At 56.8% G+C, this 22,150-nt stretch overlaps 2 protein-coding genes across 3 annotated transcripts in view; one reads left to right on the top strand and one right to left on the bottom strand.

Annotated features, from left to right (window-relative positions):
* Positions 1 to 22,150, top strand: part of ENDOV (endonuclease V) — a 79,694-nt gene that overhangs the window by 47,440 nt on the left and 10,104 nt on the right. The window lies entirely within an intron of this gene.
* Positions 1,191 to 7,585, bottom strand: NPTX1 (neuronal pentraxin 1). The gene is made up of 5 exons (NM_001192354.1): positions 7,008 to 7,585; positions 6,517 to 6,724; positions 4,201 to 4,445; positions 2,788 to 2,967; positions 1,191 to 2,008 (listed from the first exon to the last, which is right to left on the bottom strand). The coding sequence occupies exons 1-5, from the start codon at positions 7,449 to 7,451 to the stop codon at positions 1,787 to 1,789; spliced, it is 1,299 nt and encodes a 432-aa protein (NP_001179283.1). The 5' UTR covers positions 7,452 to 7,585; the 3' UTR covers positions 1,191 to 1,786.

Raw genomic sequence — 22,150 nt, 5'->3', positions numbered from 1 at the left:
GGACCTCACCCTCGGCACGAGAGTGATGCATTGCAGAATGGCGACTGGGTACCGTGCAGACACCCACGCAGACACCGACACAGAAACACCAACACAGACACACACAGATGCACTAGGTTTCCGACACAACACGGACCTGCGTTTAAGGAGACAGGTGCCTCTGGAAAAAACAGAAGACAGAACACCTGCTCCTGCTGAAGAAATGTCTGCAGCTGTAGATGAGCCAGGCAGTGCAGTAGAATTTCTAGAAAGACTTGCCAGCCTTTTGCTAATTAGACTCTTGGTGATGGAGTCCAGGTGGCCCTTGGGTGTGCGACCCCCAGATGGTGCAACAAAGCAGGGAGCTCACCCTCCCCTGGGCGTGATCCGTCTGAGTGCTCTTCTTCTCTCTTTCATTCAACACACGCGTGCGTGCGCATGCACACACACACACACACACACACACACACACACACACACTTTTCTCCCCACCTTGGAAGGACTAGGAGACGCACATGTTAGTTTTTCATGGGGAGAAAAAATGTCAAAGCTTCTGGACACTGATTGGGTGTCAATGTCACCAGCTGGTGACGGGTTGGGGGCTGCATCAGAACTTGAGCTCTGTAAGAGGGGGAGTGGGTTTCAGGCCCCGGCCTGGCCATGCCTAGCTCTCCATGGAGAGGTCTCTGGACTTGCCTCAGCCTGGGTAAAGAATATGGCTGTCAGAGTTACCATGGACCTGGCCCATTGACTGGCTGTGGCCTTACATGGCTGGGTATCAATCAGAGTGTGGGTTTCCTGGTCTAAAAGGTCTGTTCTCCAGCTGACCCACTGAAGCCTCAAGTCGTCCACTGCCAGAGGCCAAGGGGAAGGGTCCAGAGGTCCTGGCTTCCTGGGCAATGGGTGGGATGCTCCTCTCTTGGGGTCACCAGCTGGCCGCTGGAGGGGAGTTTGGGGAGGTGGGAAGGCTGAGGGCCACAGATGGGATACTGGGCCAGAGCTGGCTACGCTGGGTGGGCAGGCCAGCCTCCCAGGCCCAGTGCTGTCCTCAGAGGTCAACAGCAGGATGCCTGGCTCCTGAGGCTGGTGCCACCTCCTCTGCCCTCTCCCAGCATGTGGTGCCATCACAGGACACGGTCTGCCTTCAACCCTTCAGAGAGAATTTACTTCTACGACAAAATACAAATTCTCCTTGGAGAGGTCCCTAGCCTTTAACAAAGCGCTAAAAGATATTTATTCTATCAATATAGAGATATGTCGCTCTGAAAAAGGTTTGCAAACAAAGATGAACGCATGGCAGGAGAAGTTGCACCAGCCCCAAGGCACACGGGCAGCCACCAAAGTTGGCAAGTGCAGAGATTAGACCAGTCATGAGACTTCCCAAAGCCACAGAGAAAGAAGAAAAGGAATACCTCATTTTAAAAGAGAAGGCCTCCCCTGAGAGACAGATCCTTGTAGACACACACACACACAGTCACACTCACACACGGGTCCTCTCACCTACGTGTGCATTTTTCAAAATGTCTCAGCCGCCAGTGTCGGTGGTGAACAGGGCATGCCTGAGAAACAGCGCGGGCTCCTAGAGAGAAGAGGGGACACCTGCGGCAGATGGGAGCCGGGCCTGCTTCACGTGCACGAGGACGAGACCAGGCTGTGTGCGTGTGCGCATGTGCGAGGGCGATGGCCTTGAGTCATTCCTGGGGGAAAGGGAGAGAAGAAGAGACGACGGATCATCACCGAACAAGCAGGGGGAGTTGGGCGGGGGCTGGGGACCCGGGGACCCGGAGGCTCAGCCCAGCCCCAGGCCTCAGTTGATCTGGCGACAGGCTTCGAATGTCCACTTGGTGGCGCCACCGTAGATCTCGATGTGGGACTCCGCCCAGGCGATGACGTTGCCGGAAAGGGCCTTGGTGCTGCAGGTGGCCAGGTTGTACACCTCCCCCGGGGTCAGCTTGCGGTCCCAGATGTTGAAGTGGGCCAGCTCACCCACAAACGCTTGGGTGGCATCAAACCCGCCACCCAGAGTGTCCTTCAGAGAAAAGCAGAGGGTGAGGGTGGAGGGGGTCAGAGAGGTGGGTGCTTAACAGGAGGGCCTCCCTAGCATGTATGGCTCTCACGTCCACCTCTGGGCACGTCTGTCTCAGCTGTGCATCAGTCCCTGCCCTGCAGGGAGCTCAGGAACAGCAGTGATGCTGGCCTCCTCTGCCCTGGATGCAGTGTTTCTCCTGGGGGCACCTGAGAGGTGCCCAGTGAGGGAGGGTGTCAGCTGGGTCCATGGACAACTGTGGGAGCAGGGCCTGGGGGCCTCCCCTACATTCCCTGCCTCTCCCCAGGAAACTCTAATGTCACTCTTTGCCAGCCATAGCCGCCCAACGAGAACAGAAGGCCTGGGGCTCTCCTGCCTGCCGTTCCCTCCTGGGTGCCCAATGGGAGACAAACCACTTCCAGGAAATAAATTATGCATCACTAAGTGCACGATTGGCCTTCCCGTGCCAAAGAGCATTGCTGCAGTTGTTGAGAGTCTGGAGACAGAGCTCCCACCCCCCACCCCCACCTTTCCTGAAAGCACCCACTCAGAGCGGGGACTTTGCCCAAACTGCTGCATCACTTGCTTCCACGGCTTCTTCTCAGGGGGAACTACTTCCCTCTCCAGCTCCCTCCCACTTCGCTTCCTGCTGCCTCTCTCCCCTCCCTCCCAACACCCTCACTCTCCTTTCTCCGGCCTAGTCTCCGGTTCTGGGGCTCCTCCCCCTGCAGCCAGCACCCCCACATCCCCCTCACCCCGTCCCTGCCCCCCATAGCCTGTACCTGCTCCTGGCCCAGCACCAGCACGCCTTGTGGCTTGATGGGGTGATAAGGTGCCAGGTTCTCGCCGTTGCCGCCCTGGGTGCCATCCTGGTAGGCTTCCCAGACCCCGTCCCGGGTGGTCCAGGTGATACAGATGTGGTGCCACTTGCCGTCATTGATTACAAAGGGCAGCTTAGCCACCTGGGCAGGAGAACGACATACAGGACGTGATGGGAATGGGCACCATCAGGATCAATGATCATCACTAGTTACTAGTTCACCTAGTTACTAGTCATAGGCTTTTACAGTAAATATCAAGAGCCATTACTGAGTTCTTGCAGCACCTGCCCCTCGGGACTGTCAGGCCCATCCATTGACAGAGTACAGAATCACAAGGGAAATGGGACGCTTAGTCCAGATCCATCTGAATATGCAATCTCCTCAACTCCTACTCACCCTCCTCCCTCTGGGCCCATCCACAAAACCTGCCCTCGGATGAGCCACCCCTGGGGGCTGACTTCACTGCTGCTTTCTGGGCCTCTCCTCTCTTCCAATGCTCCATCTCTAATTGCCAGATCCTCTGGGTCTAAAACCCGCCCAGCCTTTTTACAGAGACTCTGAAAGATGCCAGGGGAGATGGCACCATGCCTTTTAACGCTCAGAGCAGCCCCTGACCTGGAATTTCACTCCCACTCTAACATTTCAGGCGGGGAGGCTGCTTCAGCTGACAAAAGAACCCTCACACCCTTTTAACTTGGGGACATGGGGTCCCAGAAAGGTACAGCCCTCTCTGGGCAAGGCATCAAGAGCAAAGGCTTGGACTCCAATTCTCAGTCCAGGTTTTAGACATTAACTACCAAAGCTGGCATGGTGATGAGGGAGTTGGAGAGCTGACAGCTAATCCCACAGCTAGCAGAGGGCCAAGATGGAGACGGGTTCCCTGGAGGGAAAAGGTGCCCTCTCCCAAGGGCTCATGCAGACCTGGCCTCCTCTCAGGGGCAGGGCGCTAAGCAGGATTGATTTGGACTCTCTTGGAGCATCCTTACCACCACCCCAAGCATCTATGGCCTCCCAAATATGGGGGATAAAAGTCAGCTCCAAGGCCAGCTGAGGGAGGGAGTCAGGGTTTGATCAGCCGGATTCATTGGCCCCTGGATCCTCCTCCTCCACCCCCACCTGTGAGGCCTCTGTTTGGGAGGGTTCCAGCTTCCCCGTGTTCATGGAGAATAGCAAGGGTACCCCTCCCCATTTCTCCCAGTCCTCACCCTGCCCCTCCATCAGCCCTGCCCGGTGAGCTCTCCTCTCGGGGCCACAGTAGCACCCGAGGCTGTGTATCTCACCACCCAGACCTGCCCCGGCCACTGGCATGGACTGGGGCCCTGGAGGCCTCACCCTGCTGCCCTGCAAAGCCAGAAGGAAGGGTGGGGGCTCTACCTTGTCGTTGATGAGGATCTCCATGGGGTTGTTGCCCCACTCAATGAGGACCAGCTCATTGGCCTGGCCGGGCACGGCATAGGAGAAGGGCGTGCCCACCCCCGGTGCCGCGCTGGATTTGAGCCACATGCACACCGTGAAGGCGTACATCTCCGGCAGGCTCTTCTTCACCTTGGCGTACATGTAGTTGGTCCGCAGTGGGAATGTGAGCTGGAACTTATCTCCAGGGCGGTTGTCCTTCTGACCTGGAGAGGACGGGACACAGTACCGACACCTGCACCTTGACAAAGCACCCGTCCCAGACTGAAGCAGGCTTGCCAACCCCCCTGCCCCCAACCAGGCTCTGTGATGCAGACAAAGAAGACTCCTCTCTGTTCTGTAGATGCTGAAAACGAAGCTCAGAGAGGTCAAGTACTTTGCCCCAGGGCACAGGGCCAGAACGAAAGAGCTGGCCCACAGTCTCTGCACTCTGGGTCCACCTCCCACATGGTGGCCCCCGTGGACAGGCTGGGATGGGGAAGCCCGTATACAAGGGGCTCTGAGTATCTGCACCTGAGCTGGGCAGTGGCATGGGGAGGGAGTGGGTCAGGGCACACCCTGTAAACCAATGCTTGCTCAAAGGTGTGGCTGCAGAGGAAGGGGGTCTCTTCACCAGGAAAGAGGCTAGCTCCCCTCAGAGTAGCCCCTCCAGGAGCCCAACCCGATTCCATGATGCTGGCTGCTGCTCAGAACAGGCCCCTGGGGCCCATCACACTTCCCTCAAGGCCAGGACACACTGCAGCCCCTGGTCACTCATCTGACCCAGCCAATTCATCCTGAGGACTCAGGCTGTTTCCAGAATCCCATCCACCCCACAGGAAGGAGAGCTGTCCCCTCTGAGTCTCTTCAAGCAGTTCTGTCTGCCCCTGCAGAGAGGGCAGGTCAGCAGGGAGCCCGAAGGTGGCCCTAGAGCCATGTTCCCCTGAGATGACTGCTTTGAGGACAATGCCAATCATTCTCAGGGCGAGCTTCCGGTGTGTTTCCTGAAAAATCATACTCAGGGCCCCATCGCCTCCCTTTATACTCAGCCACCAGCTCCCCGTCTGTCGGCAACATCTCCAGGAAATGCTTGTCTGCCCTGTCCCAACTCACACACACTGTGGCTATGACCCTGGGCATGGTGTGACTGATTCCAGTCAAAACATTCCAACCCAGCAGTGGGCATGGGCACCCGGCCCAGAGCCAGGAACACACACCCACCAGCTCCAGGGTGTACACGGGGTGCTGCCAGGGAGCTCAGCACTAAACCGGCCCTCTAGGCCAAGAATTATTTCTAGAAGGCATCCTACTGGGTCAGCTACCCCACCCCCTTCCTCTAAGCCAGATGTCAGGGAACAGAGCAGGGTTGGCCATGTTCCCCTTCTGTCTCAGGCTGGCAGCCCCCTGCCCTTGGAGCAGATCTGGTCTCTCTCCAGGGGGTGCTCTTCATTTCCCCAATCTCCCCCTTCTTTCTTCCTCCTCCCTTCCCCGATCTGTTTTTCAGTTACATAACGTGCCTTAAGATGGCACTGTTTAAATCCATCCAGCACACTTTGCAGTCTGAGAAGGGTCACGTGGCCCTGCTCCCAGCCTCGCATCCCCCCGCCTCCCCTTTTACAACCTTGTTTGATTTCTGCGACTTCAAGGCTGAGCCTCTCAAGCTCATCCGTGCACCCGGGCGAGACTGGGACTTGGGGTTGGCAACTTGAAACAGTAGGGCAGCATGCAAGATGCCTGAGCTTGGGTCATTTATAAGAGAAAACCACAGGAGTGTGCTCAGGGCTGGGGAGAGGGGACCTGGAAATCCCTAAAGGACGCCAGGGGCAGCAAGGAACTGGGAGGAAGCCTGCTCAGGGCCCAGATCTGCCGTGGACCAGGAGGACCCAGCCGCAGCCCATGCCCTGCTCTCTGCTGGGGATAGGGACTGGCTAGAGCCAGGGTTTCTTAGCCAGGGAGGACTTGGTCTAGCCATGGCTTTAGTGCAAAGTTGCTGAAGACTAAACAGATCAGACTTGGAAAAATTCCTGTGAGTGTGTGAGTGTGGTAGGGGAGCAGGGAAGGAACCCCAGGCAATCCCTCCCTCACTTTGTTTCCCCAGATGTCCCAAGCCCAGGGCACCCCAGCCCTGCCAGGAACATCAGCTGGAGAACCTGAGGTAGAGATGGTGGAGGAGCTCAGGGCTTACACTCCCGACCTGAGCTGTGCAGGAAGCCTGGGCCAGAGGCCGGGTCGCACTGGTCCTGGGAGCTGAGATAGGATGCAAGGACCCCCCTCCCCACCCCTCCCCATGACCACTACCTTTCTCGAGCTCGCTGATCCGCTGGTGCAGGGAAGTCAGGGCGCTTTCGATCTTGACTCTTTCCTCGGTGTCGTTTTTGGGGCCCCCTTTGCCCTCCTCCAGAGTGTTCACCCGAGACAGCACCTGCCTCTCCAGGTCATCGATCTTGCTCTGCAGCAGATCCTTGAGACTGTTGGTCTGGCTGGAGGAATTGAGCCGGCTGTACTGCTGCGGGGGTGCAAGGGCGGAGGGGAAACCATATCGTTACGCGTGGAGTAGGGACCGTGCCGGGAGGCCGGTGGCGCGGTCCCCTCAGGGCGACTGCGGGGGCGGCCTGGCAGGGAGCTAGGGCTAGTGCCCGTTCGTGGGGCCCGCAGGCTTGGGGAGGCCTCAGCCAGGCATCCGCACCCGGCCGAGGCCGGGTTTGGGGGTGTCAGGTAGGGTCGGGAATGGAAGTGGGGGAGGGCAGAGGGGCGCGTGAGCCGGAGGGGAAATAACTGCGCGCGCGGACCTCGAGGTTCTCCAGGCGGGTTTTGAGCGACTGCAAAGTTTGCCCGAGTTGGCTGAGCGTCTCAGCGGCCGGCGTCCGAGACAGGTCGCCCATGGTGTTCTTGCCCGAGCCGGGCTGCTTGCGGCCGCCGCCCGTCCGCGCCTCGCCCGCGCTCGCGTCCAGGGTGCTCTGGCTCTCGCAGCGACCCAGCTTGGTGGTCAGCTCGCGGATGGTCTCCTTCTGGCTCAGGATGGTCTCCTTCTGCTGCAAAACGGTCTCTCGGAGCTGCAGCACGTTGCTCCGGAGCTCCTCGGCGCCGCCGGCGGCCACGGACGCGGCGCACATGTCGGCGTCCACTGGCACCGAGGTGCAGATGAAGCGCGTCGGCCCGAAATCCTGGGCCCCGCTGCCCAAGAAGCAGAGGGCGAGCAGCGCACAGGTGCGCGCGGCGCGGCCGGCCGGCATGGCTGCGGGCGCTGGGATCCGGCGCTCCGGGCCCGGCTCGGCTCGGCTAGGGCTCCGCGGGCGGCCCGCGCTCTGGGCGCCGCGCTGCTGGCTGCTCCGCCGCGCAGTCCGCACCGCCGCGCTGTCCGGCCCCCACTGCCGCCTGCGCTGCGGAGCCCGCGCCTTTTATGCCACCGCGGGAGGGGCCTCGGCGCTGGCGACGTCAGCGGGGGAGGAATCCCGGTTTAATTGTCTGCGGTCCGGGCACACTGCGCGGCTGGGGTCGTGGGAACGTGCAGTGGGGGAGACTACCTCCCAAATCCCGGCGCCGCCGCATCTTTTGCACCATCCTCTACCCACTCGCCCCTGTCCCAGCCTGCGCCGCTTCCCCGAAGGCGCCGAGAGCTGAGGGAGCGGGGTGTGGAGAGTAAGGTGGGCCGGGCCGCGGCCCCGGACTTCTGGATGGGCCACCTGCGTGCTGCTCCAAATCTCCGACGGGACTTGGGGCACACGGGAGGCCACGGCGGACCCGAGGGACAGAATTCGGCTCACCCCGTTGGGCTGAACACTCGCCGGGCCTCGACAGGGTCGCCAAGGACTCAAGTCGTCCACACCTGTGTGCCGGGTGGGGGGCGCCGGGAGCAGAGCCTCGCTACCTCCCCAGGTTCCAAAGTGGGGTCGCGGGGTCGCTCCAAGTTTCTTCAATGTCCGTATGGGGTTGTAAAGATGCTACACACCCCGGGTCGCGGGGCTTCCCTATGACCTCGCTCTCGGCTCTCCTGCGCCCCCACCACCCCGGCTCCGGGCTTTGGAGACTGGCAACATCTCCCGGGAATGACAGCCGCCACATCGTGCTGGTGGGGCAGACGGACACTTCTCGGAGGCGTCCCTAGCGGATTAAGCCTTTCCTGCCAGCCGAGCGGGTCCGATTCCGAGCAGACGGCGCCACCGGGGCTGGATGCTCACTGCAGCTTCGGGGGGAGGCGCCGCGCTTCTGCAAGCGGACCCTTCCGCGCTCCCGGAGCGCCTTCCCACAGCGGAGATATGAGGGCACGTGTGCGTGTCCGTGTGCTAGTTGGAATGCATCCGTGTGTCCATGTCTGCGTGTGTCCGCGTGTGTGTTGGGCTTTCTGGATCCCATGCACCCCAGCTCTGCCCACTTCTCCGCGGGTGGCGAGGGGTCCCGGACTTCGGGAGGGGGGCGTCACCCCTGAGGAGCTCCACACTATGCTACGTTACTCATAGTCACCCCACTCACCCACCCACACACTTGAGCCATTTTTTTCTGGGCAGCGGCGCCGCGGGCTTCGACTCCCAGTTTCCCGTCCGGTTTCCGGTTCCCGGCTCCCGACTAGGACCTGAGTCCCTGCGGGTCAGAGCCAAAGGCGCTTCGGAAGCCGCCGCTCCAAGCTCCCACTGTACAGAGGAGGCGCCAAGATTCCGGGATCCGACTGCATGCGACAGGTCGAGCCAAAGAGACAGTCCCAGTTGGGGCAGCCCAGCGGGCACCCCCGCCCCACACCCCGAGCCCTTCATTCTCCTCCTCTGGGCGCCACGATGGCCCAACAGCTGGGAAGCTCCCGGGTCCCTGCCCGGGGCTGACTTCTGCCCGCGGGTGGGAAATGAAGTCACTCTATTAAGACCTGTTTGATAAAACACGATCTCCTCCCTCTCCGCAGCCTCCTCCCATCCCCGGGGCTACCCGAGGTCACAGTTCTTTCATTGCTTCAGCCGTGAACCCTTCGCTAGCCTGGGGCTGCGAGCCGGCGCGGCCCTCGCTGGTCCATTGGCCTCCGCTTCCCGGCGCCAGAGGGACCCCGCGGCCCGCACGCGGCAGGTCTGGGCTCCGCGCGACTCTGTCCGGGGCTGTGCGGGGGTTTCAGCCCCCGGGGGCCGCGCTCGCCCACCACCGAGCGCCGGGACCCGCTGAAGCTCACGGCCCGCCCCTGGGCTGCGGGAGGGGCTGGCCATTACTGTCCCACGCCTGTCTGCGCCTCAGGCCATCAGGCGACTCCAGAGGAAATACCCGCGCGAGGGGTGCGACGACTTCTGCCCCCACTCCCTTCCCGCGACCGGATAGGGTCACTTTCCCGGCCCAGGGCTTCATTTGATCGGAGGCGGTTTCCCGCGGGACCTGGTGGGGAAGCTATCCGGGTGCAGAGGGAGCGCGCGCCCAGAGATCGCGTGGGCGCGGGAGAGAAGCCCAGCTGGGCCTGGCAGGCGGTGTGGACTGAGCGGGAACCCTGGGCCTGGCCTTGCCTCCGGAGCCCCAGGAGGGGCAGGGATTTGCCCGAGCAAGTCAGGGACCTGGGCTTTTACTTCCAGAGATCTCAGTGGCTGGCACCCAGGCACCTGGGCCCTGAGAGCCAGACCTCCCCTCCCCCCTCCTCACCCAAACTCTAGGACGGAAGTATGGAACCCCAAGGGGAGCAGACTGTGGTCAAGGGCCCAGGACCCTGTGGTCCCGAGGGCGACCTCTGTGGAGCACCCTGTCTGCCAGAAGGCATTATTGGGGACAACTGCAGCAGACATGCGGGCTCTATTGGGAGATGGGGGCAGGGCGCACTGTGGCAGCTCTCTGCCTTCTTGAAGTCTTTTAAACTGGACTTCAAGACTCTGGGAGGGGTGGGAGATTCAGTTCTAGTAGTTTTTTGGCCTCCTGTCCCTCCCTAAGGGCTTCCCACATGGTGCTAGGGGTAAATAATTTGCCTGCCAATGCAAGAGACACAAGAGATACAAGAGACGTGGGTTTGATCCCTGGGTGGGGAAGATCCCCTGGAGTGGGAAATGGCACCCCACTCCAGTATTCTTGCCTGGAAAATTCCATGGACAGAGGAGCCTGGAAAGCTATAGTCCATGAGGTCGCAAAGAGTCCCGCACCACTGAAGCAATCGAGCACACAGCACTCCCTCCCTAGAGTTCGGGAGGTATCTGGCAGTTGGGGACTAGAAAATGAAGGGCTGCCTTGCCTAAAACTCTCGGGGAAGGAACCTCTAGTTGATTAGCTACCTGGTCTGGAGGTGCGGGATGAAGGGGCACCCTCAAATGTGTACATCCGATTTTCCCCGCCCAGCATTGCATACCCCAGGACTGCAGCAGTGGTGGGGATGGGGGTGGGGTGTGGGGAGGAAGTGCAGTGGAGTTGGGAAGAGATGTGCAGGATCACACAATGATGGGGTTTTCCCACCTCACAGACGCAATAGATATGAATAATCTAAAAAGCATAGACAATAGTGAAGTGTAGTAGAAATAATTAGAAAGTGATGAGTTCTGACTACCTATTACCTTTGTTCTTAGTATAATTTCTATAATTGTGAGTTTGTATAATTTACATTTTAATGATGACTGTGTTTAACCGTCAGCTTGCAAATTCCTGAAAATGTAGCCATCAGCTGGAGCCAGTCAGCTGGGCACATTACTGGTGGAAGAGGAGGGAGAGGTCTTCAGAGGTTAAACTGGGGGTTGGGAGGAGCAGGTACCTCGGTGTAGGGAAAGTAAAGGGGCAGGTGGGGAAGTGTGGCCCGAGGCTCCCTGGCTGTGGCCAGCACAGTAAAGGCAGACAGGCATAGGAGGGCTAAACAGGTGGGCCGGGTGCTTATTCTGAGGATATCAGTGCTGTTGAGGGTCTCTACTCATTGGATGGCTGGACACCCAGGGAGGGTGTTCAAGCCTGGTGCTGTGCCCAAGACCCTCACTCATCCTGTGGTGTCTCCTGGCCCTGTTCTTTTCAAGGGCCAAGGCCGTGAGCTGGTCTAGGGCTGGAAAGAGCTCCCCTCATGACGGGTAATGGGGGTTGATGAGTGGGCGCTGGCAGGGCACTGGGAAGAGCTGGGAGGACAATGGACCTGGACCAGGGCTCATCCACCACTCAACCCTGAGCCCATCCAGCACAAGGTACGTAAGGGTCCACCTGCTTTTTGAAATAGCTGCCCCTGCAGGGAGAAGGCTGGGGAGTAGAGGGGGAGAACCAGGCAAGGCCCAGGGACCCCATCTGAAAAGAGAAGAAGGCCAGCGTCCTCACTGATCCAGGTGGGACCCTCGGACCAGAGTCAGGCCCAGTTTGCTGCAGAGGACTTGCTGTGGGCCCTCCTGGGTCAGCTGCCATCTCACCTAGAATGGGAGGACACTGTGATAATGTAAGTGGCTGCTGGGTTTTGTTTGTTTTAATATTTATTTATGTATGTATTTGGCTGCACTGGGTCTTAGTTGTGGTATATGGTATCTTCAGTTGCAGCATGCAAGATCCAGTTCCCTGAGACTAGGGATTGAACCCAATTCCCCTGCATTGGGAGCACAGAGTCAGTTGCTGGGCCATCAGGGAAGTCCCGTGGCTGCTGCTTTAAAGTGTGGGGACACATGTCACGCTCCTGAGTTGATTTTTGGTTTTGTTTCTGCGTTTGCATCAGTCCTGGTAATGATCTGCGTCTTGGTCTGGGGGCTGCTTTGGCAGGGTGTTCACTTTGGGTCCTGTAGGATGAATTTATACACCTCTGTATGTCTGGAAGGAAAGTTATGACCAACCTAGATAGCATATTCAAAAGCAGAGACATTACTTTGCCAACAAAGGTTCATCTAGTTAAGGTTATGGTTTTTCCTGTGGTCATGTATGGATGTGAGAATTAGACTGTGAGGAAGGCTGAGCGCCGAAGAATTAATGCTTTTGAACTGTGATGTTGGAGAAGACTCTTCAGAGTCCCTTGGACTTAAAGGAGATCCAACCAGTCCATTCTGAAGGAGATCAGCCCTGAGATTTCTTTGGAAGGAATGATGCTAAAGCTGAAACTCCAGTACTTTGGCCACCTCATGCGAAGAGTTGACTCATTGGAAAAGACTCTGATGCTGGGAGGGATTGGGGGCAGGAGGAGAAGGGGACGACAGAGGATGAGATGGCTGGATGGCATCACTGACTCGATGGACGTGAGTCTGAGTGAACTCCGGGAGTTGGTGATGGACAGGGAGGCCTGGCATGCTGTGATTCATGGGGTCGCAAAGAGTTGGACATGACTGAGCGACTGATCTCATCTGATCTGATCTGATGTCTGGTTATTTGTGGGGCAGCACCCACGGGCTGTCCCTGGAGTGGAGGAGACAGGTTTTTGACTGCTACCAGGTAAGAATCAGCAAGGACCTGTGGCAGCCCAGGCCTCATGACAGAGTCAGGCCATGTGACTCCCCTGTGAGAAGTCCCTGGGACCAAAGGGGTGGGGGTGTGGCCACTCTGGTAGCAGCAAGCCCCACGGGACCTCTGCCCCCAGCCTGGAGTGGCACTTCTGACTCCCATCCACCCCTTCTGGTATGACAGGGACAGGTCTTTGCTGCCCAGCTCTGCTGGGGGAGGGGACATCAGGGCAGTCCCCTCTGCCCTCTTCTCAGACACCCTCGTGGCAATAGCCTTATTTTACAAACAAGGAATTGTCCTTCCCAAGGCCCTCTGTCCATGTCCATTCATTTGCCTTCCTAGGGCATGGCTGGGCTATTGTCCTCACTTGGCAGATAAGGAAACGAAGGAAAGTCCAGGGTCTCCCATGCATGCATTGAAGGCAGAGCTGAGGGGCAAGTCCTGGCCTTCACACTCCCACCCAGCTTTGTCCTCACCCATCATGGCCCACCCCCCGGCCCCCCTCCCCTCCCTCACAGGGAAGAGCTCTCAGACTGGCAGGACTGAGTGGCAGGAAGGAGCCCAAAGAAGACACAAGGCCTACCCTGCCCGTATCTAGTGGTGGTGGTGGATCAGGCCAGGTCCCAGGCTGAGGAAGTTCTCACCTGCTACCCTTGGAGGCACAGCCACCCCTGCTTCCCCACTGTTCAAGTTCATTTCCACTGTGTGACTGCAGCTCACCCTGGAGCAGCCACATGGGGACTAATAGTCATGAGCTGTGGTCATTAACACTGGACAGCGGGGGCCCCCCACCCCAGGCCTCCAGACTCCCTGTGCCCAGGGGTATTTCCCACCTGACGGCCCCCTTCCTCTGAGCCAGCCTGGGCAGCCAGCCCCATCTGACTGGAACAGAGCCCTGAATGGTCTGCCCTCCTCTGGACCAAGTCCAGCACTGGGATCAGGGTGGGGAACAGGTACTCTTGAACTGATGACTTGCTGACCCCTGTAAACAGAAATTTAGAGGCACAAACTTACCTTTCCATCTCAGGGAAAGCTCATCTCACTTTTCGCCAAGCAGGGGCTTCTGGCAGCAGGCAGAACTGTGGGCACTTGGAACAGTGTAAACATTCCTTATGTTTGCTCTCAGTTCAGCAAATATTTCCAGAGCATCTACTGAGGGGCAGGCCAGGTGCTGGAGCCAGGGATGAACACAACAGTCTCTCCATCCTGAGGGCACTCAGCCTGGTGGACAGATGGGGTAACATGCATCTCCAGGGCAGGGTGGCATGTGAGTGCCCCAGGCCAGGGCAGGTGGGTGGGTGGGGGCGTCGGGCAGTCAGGAGGATCCCCTTAGGAGGTGATAACAGAGCAGGGTCTTGAGGGGTGAGTGTCGAGGGAGGAAGCTGGCATGAATAACGGTGGGTCGGGTGTATAGGGTATGCTTGAAGGGAGGGCATGTCTTCCATCTTTGAAGAGTAAGCTGCCGAGCTGGTCGGGAAGAGGCATTGCGTGGGTGAGGGCTGGCAAGTTTGTGGGAGCCACGATTTCATCCTTCCATTTCATCCTGTCTGTAAGGATGCCCGGCTGCAGTGCTGAGTGTATGTAGGAGGTTCTGCCTGGAAATCTTGCCTGGGAGGGCAGACTTGAGGGGACACTGTCTGAGAGGCTGCTGCTGGGTGACGGGGTGGGGGAAGGAGGTTGTGTCAGGAACTGGGGGAGAGAGATGGACTGGAGAACATTTGAGGAGATGAAATCGTCAGGACTTGGGGATGACTTGGGTGTGAGGACCGAGCAGAGAGAGGAACCTGGGAAGCTTCCTGACTCTTTGGTGCTGTCTGCTGAGAAGGGATGATCTGGAGGGAGGGAGAGCCTGTGAGTTTACACTGGGACCTGTCCCGTTGCAGGGGCTATTTGACAGCCAGGAAGAAATGAAAACAGTGGGCACCAGCTGTTATTGTTTAGTTGCTAAGTGGTGTCTGACTCTTTGCAACCCCATGGGCTGTAGCCCTCCAGGCTCCTCTGTCCGTGGATCTTCCCAGGCAAGAACACTGGAGTGGGTTGCCATTTCCTTCTCCAGGGAAATCTTCCTGACCCAGGAACTGAACAGGTGTCTCCTGCATTGTCAGGTGAATTCTCTACCACTGAGTCGCCAGGGAAGCCCAAACCCAGTACTTAGTAGACTCTCCATATCATCCCTTGAGGAGACTGGTCCTGAACCAACAGGGACTGCAGGTCAGGCAGGAGGTCAGGGCCCCAAGAGCATCTTCAGGACAGTGGAGTAGCAGCCAGCCAGTAGAAAGACCACCCGGGGAGAGAATGGAGGAGAGCACCACACCCGGGGTCCCACTGCTCGAGAGATTAGTTAAGATTTCTGAGTAATGCCACCAGCAACAGATCCTGGCACTCCCAGCCATGTTGCCCTCAGACATCAAAGTGCCTCCCTGCACTGTCCTCCCTGCCTTCCTGACAGTGGAACTAGTAAATTCGAAAGCCAGGTCTGGAGCAGCCCTGGAGGCCCCACCCGAGAATCCCATTTGTATCCCCCTGGTTGGCTCCCTCCAGCTATTCGCATCTGGCTGGTGTGACGGGTGCTGGGGCCGCAGCCCACTGTGTCCTTCCACATCAATTTCACCATCTGCCAAATGCCAGGAGAGGGCATATGAAATATAAAATGAGTTGAGGCATATAAGTGTTTCAGAATAAAAATGGTATGTACCAGCAAGGGATTACAGTTATTACAAGGTATGTGCCTGATGCCATCACTCACACCTGGGAGGGGAGGGCATGGGCTCCTGCCTCTTGAGCCTCCTTCTCTGGGGACTAAGCCACCATGGACAAGGCTCGCTGGACAGAGGCTGCCGGCTGCCAGGGACTGGAGAGGTCCCAAGGACCCTCTGGGGGCTCCCAGTGCACCAGAGGACACACCACGAACGGTCCCTTCATTCCCTCATTGATTGTGGAGGTAACCGTGAAGCGGCCCGACAGGGGCTGTCAGATTTTGTTTCCCCCATTTTACAGACCAGGCTTACACTTTAGTGTCTTGACTTAAGCAGCACAGCTAATTCTAGTAATGTAAGACCTGGCCTTCTGTTTCCATCCATTCATTCATTTATTCATTCAGTGAACAGTCAGTCTTCCAGTATTTATTGTGTGCTGCCGGGAACTCTCCCAGAAAGAGAGATGCAAGAGCTTTCCAGCTAATTTTTTTTTAAAGTTGATCTCTTGGTTTTAAGTTTCACTTTCATGGACTTTTCTTAAAACATTGGCATCTGCTACCAGCAGCTGTATTAAGAGCCCTGTAGAGTGGTGTCTGGCTAGGCCAAAGCACAAACCTGAGTCTTTCTGGTCAACCCCTCACCATGAATTAGTGGCTTAGTGTTAGTTGCTCAGTTGTGTCCGGCTCTGCAAAACCATGGACTGTAGCCTGCCATGAAATTCTCCAGACATGCGTACTGGAGTGGGTTGCCATCTCCTTCTCCAGGGCATCTTCCCAACCTGGCGATGGAATCTGGGTCTCCCGCATTGCGGGCAGATTCTTTACTATCTGAGCCACCAGGGAAGGCAATATCAAAGAGAGGCGGTGGGCACCCTCTGAGGCAGGATGTGGCACACTGGGAGGGAAAGAGGCTCAGCATGCAAGTTCCAGGGTCACAGCCTTGGCCACCAGCTGCGAGACTCTGGGTGGATGTGAGGATGACGTTAAATGGCACAGCAGAGGCACCCAGTGAAGTGAGCACGTGATCAGCGGTGGTATCATTATTACAGAGATGTCCTTGTGCTGTTGGCAGCACTGGGCCAGTCCAGGGAGGGTCTCCAAGCCAGGAGGGCAGCTGACATTATGTGCAGGAAGCAGAGAGCTATTTTTCAGTTGAGGCCATCCAGCCCACCGCTTTTTTTTCCCCCTTGATGCTGAGTCAGAGTCAGTTTCCAAAGCTCTCAGATCCTGCGGCATATGGGCATGTCCTGGGGATGGGCTCTTCCTGTGAGAAGAGCCCTCCTCAAATACATGTGTGTATGCGTGTGTGTATGAGAGGCAGAGAGGTGGGGGTGGGTCAGAGAGGAGAAATGGAGTGGGAAGAAAATAAAAGAATGAAGGAATGGCATCCTCCTGTTGGATTGTCTTGGGGTTGCAAAGCCTCTTTCCTGGGAAGATTTTCATTTCCTGTTCCATTTTCTGCTGTGCATAGGGACAGCCCAGTGCTCTGGGAGGCAGGGCTGCAGCAGAACTGGTCAGAGCCAGCCTCACCCTTCCATCCCACCCCCACTGAGGACCAGCTGCATCGGCTGACAGTGACTCCAGCAGGGTCCCCTGGTCCCCTGAGCCAGTCAAAGCTGGGCCTTAGTCATGACTGTCCCTGAGGCTCCAAGGCAGGGGCAACCTCCCAGGGAGGATTGTGTGGCATGCTTCCTGTCCCCTCCTAGTCACCCCATCCATCTCTAGTGGGGTGCAAAGGCAGTGTCTTTTTCTTCCCCGCTTTGGCTGCATCATGCAAGATGTCGGATCTTAGTTCCTTGACCAGGGATTGAACCTGTGCCTAGATCGACCTAACAGATTCTTGCAGAGTGAGGAAGTATAGCTGGGAGCATACCTGTCACCTCTCGGGTCTTAACTCTTATGGCGGCCACTGCCTGGTGTCAGGGCTGCACAGGCTGTGGCCAGCTCCCCGTTCCCCACCACCAGTCCCTCCAGGCAGCCAGGAGGCCTTCACCTCCTTGTGGCCCTGGGGCTCCTTCCTGCTCTGCACACTCTCATGCACACACGTTAAGTGGGGAATGAGGCCACACTGCACTTCACTAAAGAGTCAATGGACAAGACCCTTTTTCTGCCCCTGGGGGATGGTCTTGGGTGGTTCATAAGCCTCCCAGGAGTTCCCCCGGGATTGGGCACCTGGTGCTCACAGCAGTGGCCAACCCTATCACTCCTCCCCACACTCCTGCCCCCCCACTTCCCAGAGAAACCACCTACCAGCCTCAGACTCTGCCTTTGGGAGAGCCCTGCTGACCCAGGTGCATCTGGGGAGCACCCAGCAGGTCCCCCACCCAGGCAGGGGATCGAGGAGGACCTTCCCAAAAGAGTATCAGTTAAGCTGAGCTCTGAAGCAGGAGTGAAAGTTGTCCTGGCAAAGAGGTATTCTTGGTGAGGAGAGGCAGCGCATGCAAGGTGTTTGGGGATGGCAAGAGCAGAGCATGGGATGCGGGCAGGGGCGGACATGGAGTGCAGCAGGGCCTTCTTTGTTGGATGCACTAAAGGGCTGAGATTGCTCTGGGGCATGGGGAGTCACAGAATGGTTTAGAGCAGGTGACAATTCTTTAAAAATTGAAATAGAGTCGATTTACAGTGTTGTGTTTCAAGCGTATAGCAAAGTGATTCAGTTATATATATAACATATATACAACATATATGTTGCTACAAATATTGCATATAGTTCTGTGTGCTGGACAGTAGGTCCTTGTTGCTTATCTATTTTATGTAGAGCAGTGTGTGTCTGTTAATCCCAACCTCCTAATTTAGCCCTCCCCCACCCTTTCCCCTTTGGGATCCATGAGTTTGTTTTCTGTGTTTGTGAGTCAATTTCTGTTTTGTAAATAAGTTCATTTGTATCATTTATTTAGATTTCACATATAAGTGATATATCATGTATCTTGTCTTTCTCTGACTTATTTCACTTAGTATGATAATCTCTAGGTCCGTCCATGTTGCTGTGAATGGCATTATTTCATTCTTTATTATGGCTAAGTAATAGTTCATTGTATATGTATATACCACATTTTCTTTATCCATTTATCTATTGATAAGCATTTAGGTTACTTCCATGACTTGGCTGATGTAAATAGTGCTGCTGTGAACACTGAGGTGCATGTTTTTAACTCAAATTAGATTTTTCTCCAGGTACATGCCCAGGAGTGGAATTGCTGGATCATATGGCAATTCTATTTTTAGGTTTTTTTCTTTGGCCACACTGAGTGGCATGCTGAATCTTAGTTCCCCAACCAGGGATCGAACCTGTACCCCTTGCAATGAAAGTGGGGAGTCTTAACCACTGGACTGTCAAGGAAGTCTCTATTTTTAGTTTTTAAGGGATCCTTCATACTGTTCTCCATAGTAGCTGCACCAATTTACATTCCCACCAAGAGTGTAGGAGGGTGCAGGTGACTATTTTTGAAAGCTTCTTCTGGCCACTCAGTGGAGAATAGATCTAGCGCTGGCAATGGAGCAAACCGGAAGACCATTTCGGAGGCTGCCCTGGTGACCAGGTGGGATGATAGCTGTGAACAGTGTGGAGGCAGGGAGAACACCTAAAATTATGCCATGCGTGGAAGCAGCATCCGTTCTATGTGAAGTCCAACACTGGCCGTGTTTGGTTCTTGGCCTCCTTGGCTGCCCTGGGTGATTTCTCAGGGGCCCCTGCAGCCTGGCCTCGCCTCTGCAAGCCTCTGACACAGCCCTGCTGCCCCCTTCCTGTCTCCTTATCCCTCAGATCAGTCTGGGGACATTCCCAACAGTCATGTTTGGGGGACTTTCCCTGGCTCCTACAAGCTGTCTCAGAACCCCTGGCCTTTAAACAGAAGTGGGGGGAGATCAGTGCTGCCTGCCCGTACCATCACGGACACGCCCCTTAGACAGCCAGGATGCAGGCTGATCCTCTAGTCTTAAACCTAAGACAAGTCAATCAGTCTCTGGAATCAGTTTCTTCATCTATGAAAGAGGGATGTTCTGTGCCTCCCCGGAAATCATGTTAAGAGCAGAGTGGGCCAGTGGTGGACCAGCACTGGGACTGGTGTGGAGGGTCTGGGGGTTCAAGAGGGGAGCTCCTGTCCAGGGTGTGGGCTCACCCCCCAAGCCCACCCCGCAGTCTTCTCTGACCATAGGTGACCAGACACCCAGGGAGGCTCTTGCAGGCCCAGGTCCACCAGCCTGGAGGGGTTGACCAGGCTGCTTGGTCCAGCCACATGCTCTCCAGGCCCTGGGAAGGCTGTGGGTGCCCTGCAGAAGGGGCCCCTCATCAGAGCTGAACCAGGCACAGCTGGGAGAGTATCAGAGCAGGACCGAGACCTAGTCACTGGGAAGCCCACCTTCTGATGGCCAGACTTAGGCCCCGCTGCCTGGGCAGCTGTCATCCCAGGTGAGGGGCATCATATCCGACCTCCCTCTGGATGTGCCCAGCCCTGCTGCCCCTTTAAATGAGGGGTTGCCCGAGAGCACTGGGTGGAGGAGCTCAGAGCCTGCTTTGAAGACGTGAGCTGCATTTTGCTGCAGTGTGTGGCTGGCAGGCCTTGGTGCTCCCTGGCAGGGCCTCTCCAACACCCCCCCCCCCACTCTCTGTCTCGCACAAGCACACACTCCCTCTCCCTCTCCTCCATCCTTTTATCTCGGCCTCACACTCATAGTATCTGGGTCTGTAAAGTCACCGCTTCCTTCCCGTGACTGCCATTTATAGCTGGCAGTAATGAAAGGCGCCTGTTTTACACTCGCTGGGCCCCAGCAGCACTACAGAGACACGGATCCCTTTGTTGCAAATAATTAATTTGGTTCCATATTGCATAACATCCTAAAAAGCTTTCCAGGGCAAGCTCCCGCCGGCCGGACACTGTGATTTCATCAATATTGCATGGCATCGGGCACTACTGTATGCGGTTTCATTAAAAATTTAATTTGTGGTTTAAATCTGCAGTGTTCCCTTTAAAAGGACGTCAAGGGAGGGAGAGGCTTCAGGTTGGGGCTGAGCAGATCTGGGGGGGAAGGGGGAATCCCTAGCTCCAGGAGAGGGAGGGGGGCTTTCCCAGGGCTGGAGCAGTGGGCCCCTCTCTGATTGGCTGCCGGCCAGGGCTGCTGCTGTTGCTGCTGGAGGGAGGGTGACTGGACCATTCATAGAAATTGTTTCTCCAAAGCTTGTACTGTTTCCCTTTCTATAATCAGCCCTGGGGAAAGGGCAGCTCCCGGGAACCCAGACACTGGAGGAGGGCTGAGGCGGCGATGGGGGAGGCTTTCCCTGGAGACCCTGGGCCCCTCCAGACCAGAGTTGCCACCCCACCCTGAACTTGGGGCTGTGTGGCCTCCTGCAAGTTACCTCTGCTGTCTGAGCTCTGGTCACCCCCGCTGCCCCATTAAGTCATTGCCATGATTTCCTGAGAATGAGTGAAGGACCTCCCAGATCTGGGTCAGCACTGCTCACCATCACCCCCTGCGTTGCCGTGGGCCAGGTGGCTCCTAGTGACAGGATCGCAGTCCACAGAACCCCTGCTGGGAACCACAAGTGTCTGAAAGTCCACCATAAGTCTTATTTCTTTGTCTGGACCTCCCTCCCTCCCAGAGAGGACCTGGGTGATGCCCCCTGCCTTACAGCTTATAGACTGGGATTTTGTTTCTGATGAGGGGCTTCACTGAGAAGTGAGGGGGACAGTTTTGCTCTTTCCAGGGAGGGAGGAGGGGCTCATGAGAGCTCTGGTTCTGGTGGGGGAGGGGAGAGAAGTGAACTGGGGAGGAGGAGCAAGCACAGATGGGCCAGAAGAGACTCTTGGGCAACCTCCTAACCCTGCCCGAGGGCGCCTCTGTCTGAGAGCACTTCAGACCCGCTCTTCCAGAGAGGCCGCTGATTGTCTCATGTGTCTCGGGAGGCAGGGATTTGTGCATCCGGGGCCATCTTCTGACATTGTTCCAGAGTGATTAAGTTAAGCCTCCTGGGGCCAGCTGGAGAGAGAGGACACATTGCTTTGTAAAACTGATTTGCTGCCATAGCATTTACAGTGTGCTCGGGGTGCACCACAGTGGCAGATGCGTTGGTGCCCTCCTTTCTCGCACATGTGGGTCTCCCCACCCACATATACACATCATGTGTTCAGGACATGACTTGTCACCGCTCACTTCAGTGCGCAGGTCTGTGTTCAATTGTGGTGGGCTTACAGTGAATCCTCAGTGTCCCAAATGCCCACACAAGACTTGTCCTGAAGACTCCTGGAGGGGTCTGTTTCCCTGGGCAATAGCCACGGGTACCACGGGGACTAGAGCAGGGGTCTAGATGTCTGAGATATGAAGGTTTCCTAAGAAGAGGGCAGGAGCCAGCGCTGACCAGGATCTCTAGACCCCGTGGGGCCTTTGCATCGCTTGGGGTGCCTTTCTACATTCCTGGGGAAATAGGACAAGGGAAATGTGGTTTTCAATGAACCTGTGAGCTTGGATGATGGTGTGATGAGATCCACAGGCCATATAGCTGGGCAGCTGAGGGTCCGCCAGGGAAGGAAGATGTGCTGGGGCCAGGGGCTGCATCCAGAGAGAAAAGCGTGGCTGGCGTCCGCCACACAGATAGAAAAAGAACAGACAGTTCCTTTCTGGCAGGCCCGCCATGCGTTAGAAAGCACACATTTGGTAATGGAGCAGCTTGGCCTGGCTACAGCCCGGGAACAGGACCCAAGCTCTCGGGCATGCTGTTTTCTTTGCCTGTTTCCCAGGCAGTCCGTGAGCGCTGACTTGGAGCACACTCTAGACACTACTGGATGGTGGGAAGATAGAGATGGCTTGAGCAACGTGCTCCTCTGCTCAGCTGCTGTGTGACCTCGAACAGGTGACTTCACCTCTCTGGGCTGTATCAAGAGTTAAATTGGACAACCCCATGAAGCTCTTAGA

Source organism: Bos taurus, chromosome 19, assembly GCF_002263795.3.
Source record: "Bos taurus isolate L1 Dominette 01449 registration number 42190680 breed Hereford chromosome 19, ARS-UCD2.0, whole genome shotgun sequence".
In the NCBI taxonomy this organism is placed as follows: Eukaryota; Metazoa; Chordata; class Mammalia; order Artiodactyla; family Bovidae; genus Bos; species Bos taurus.
Note: the sequence above shows the minus strand (reverse complement) of the source record. Positions and strands in the feature narration are given on the sequence as shown.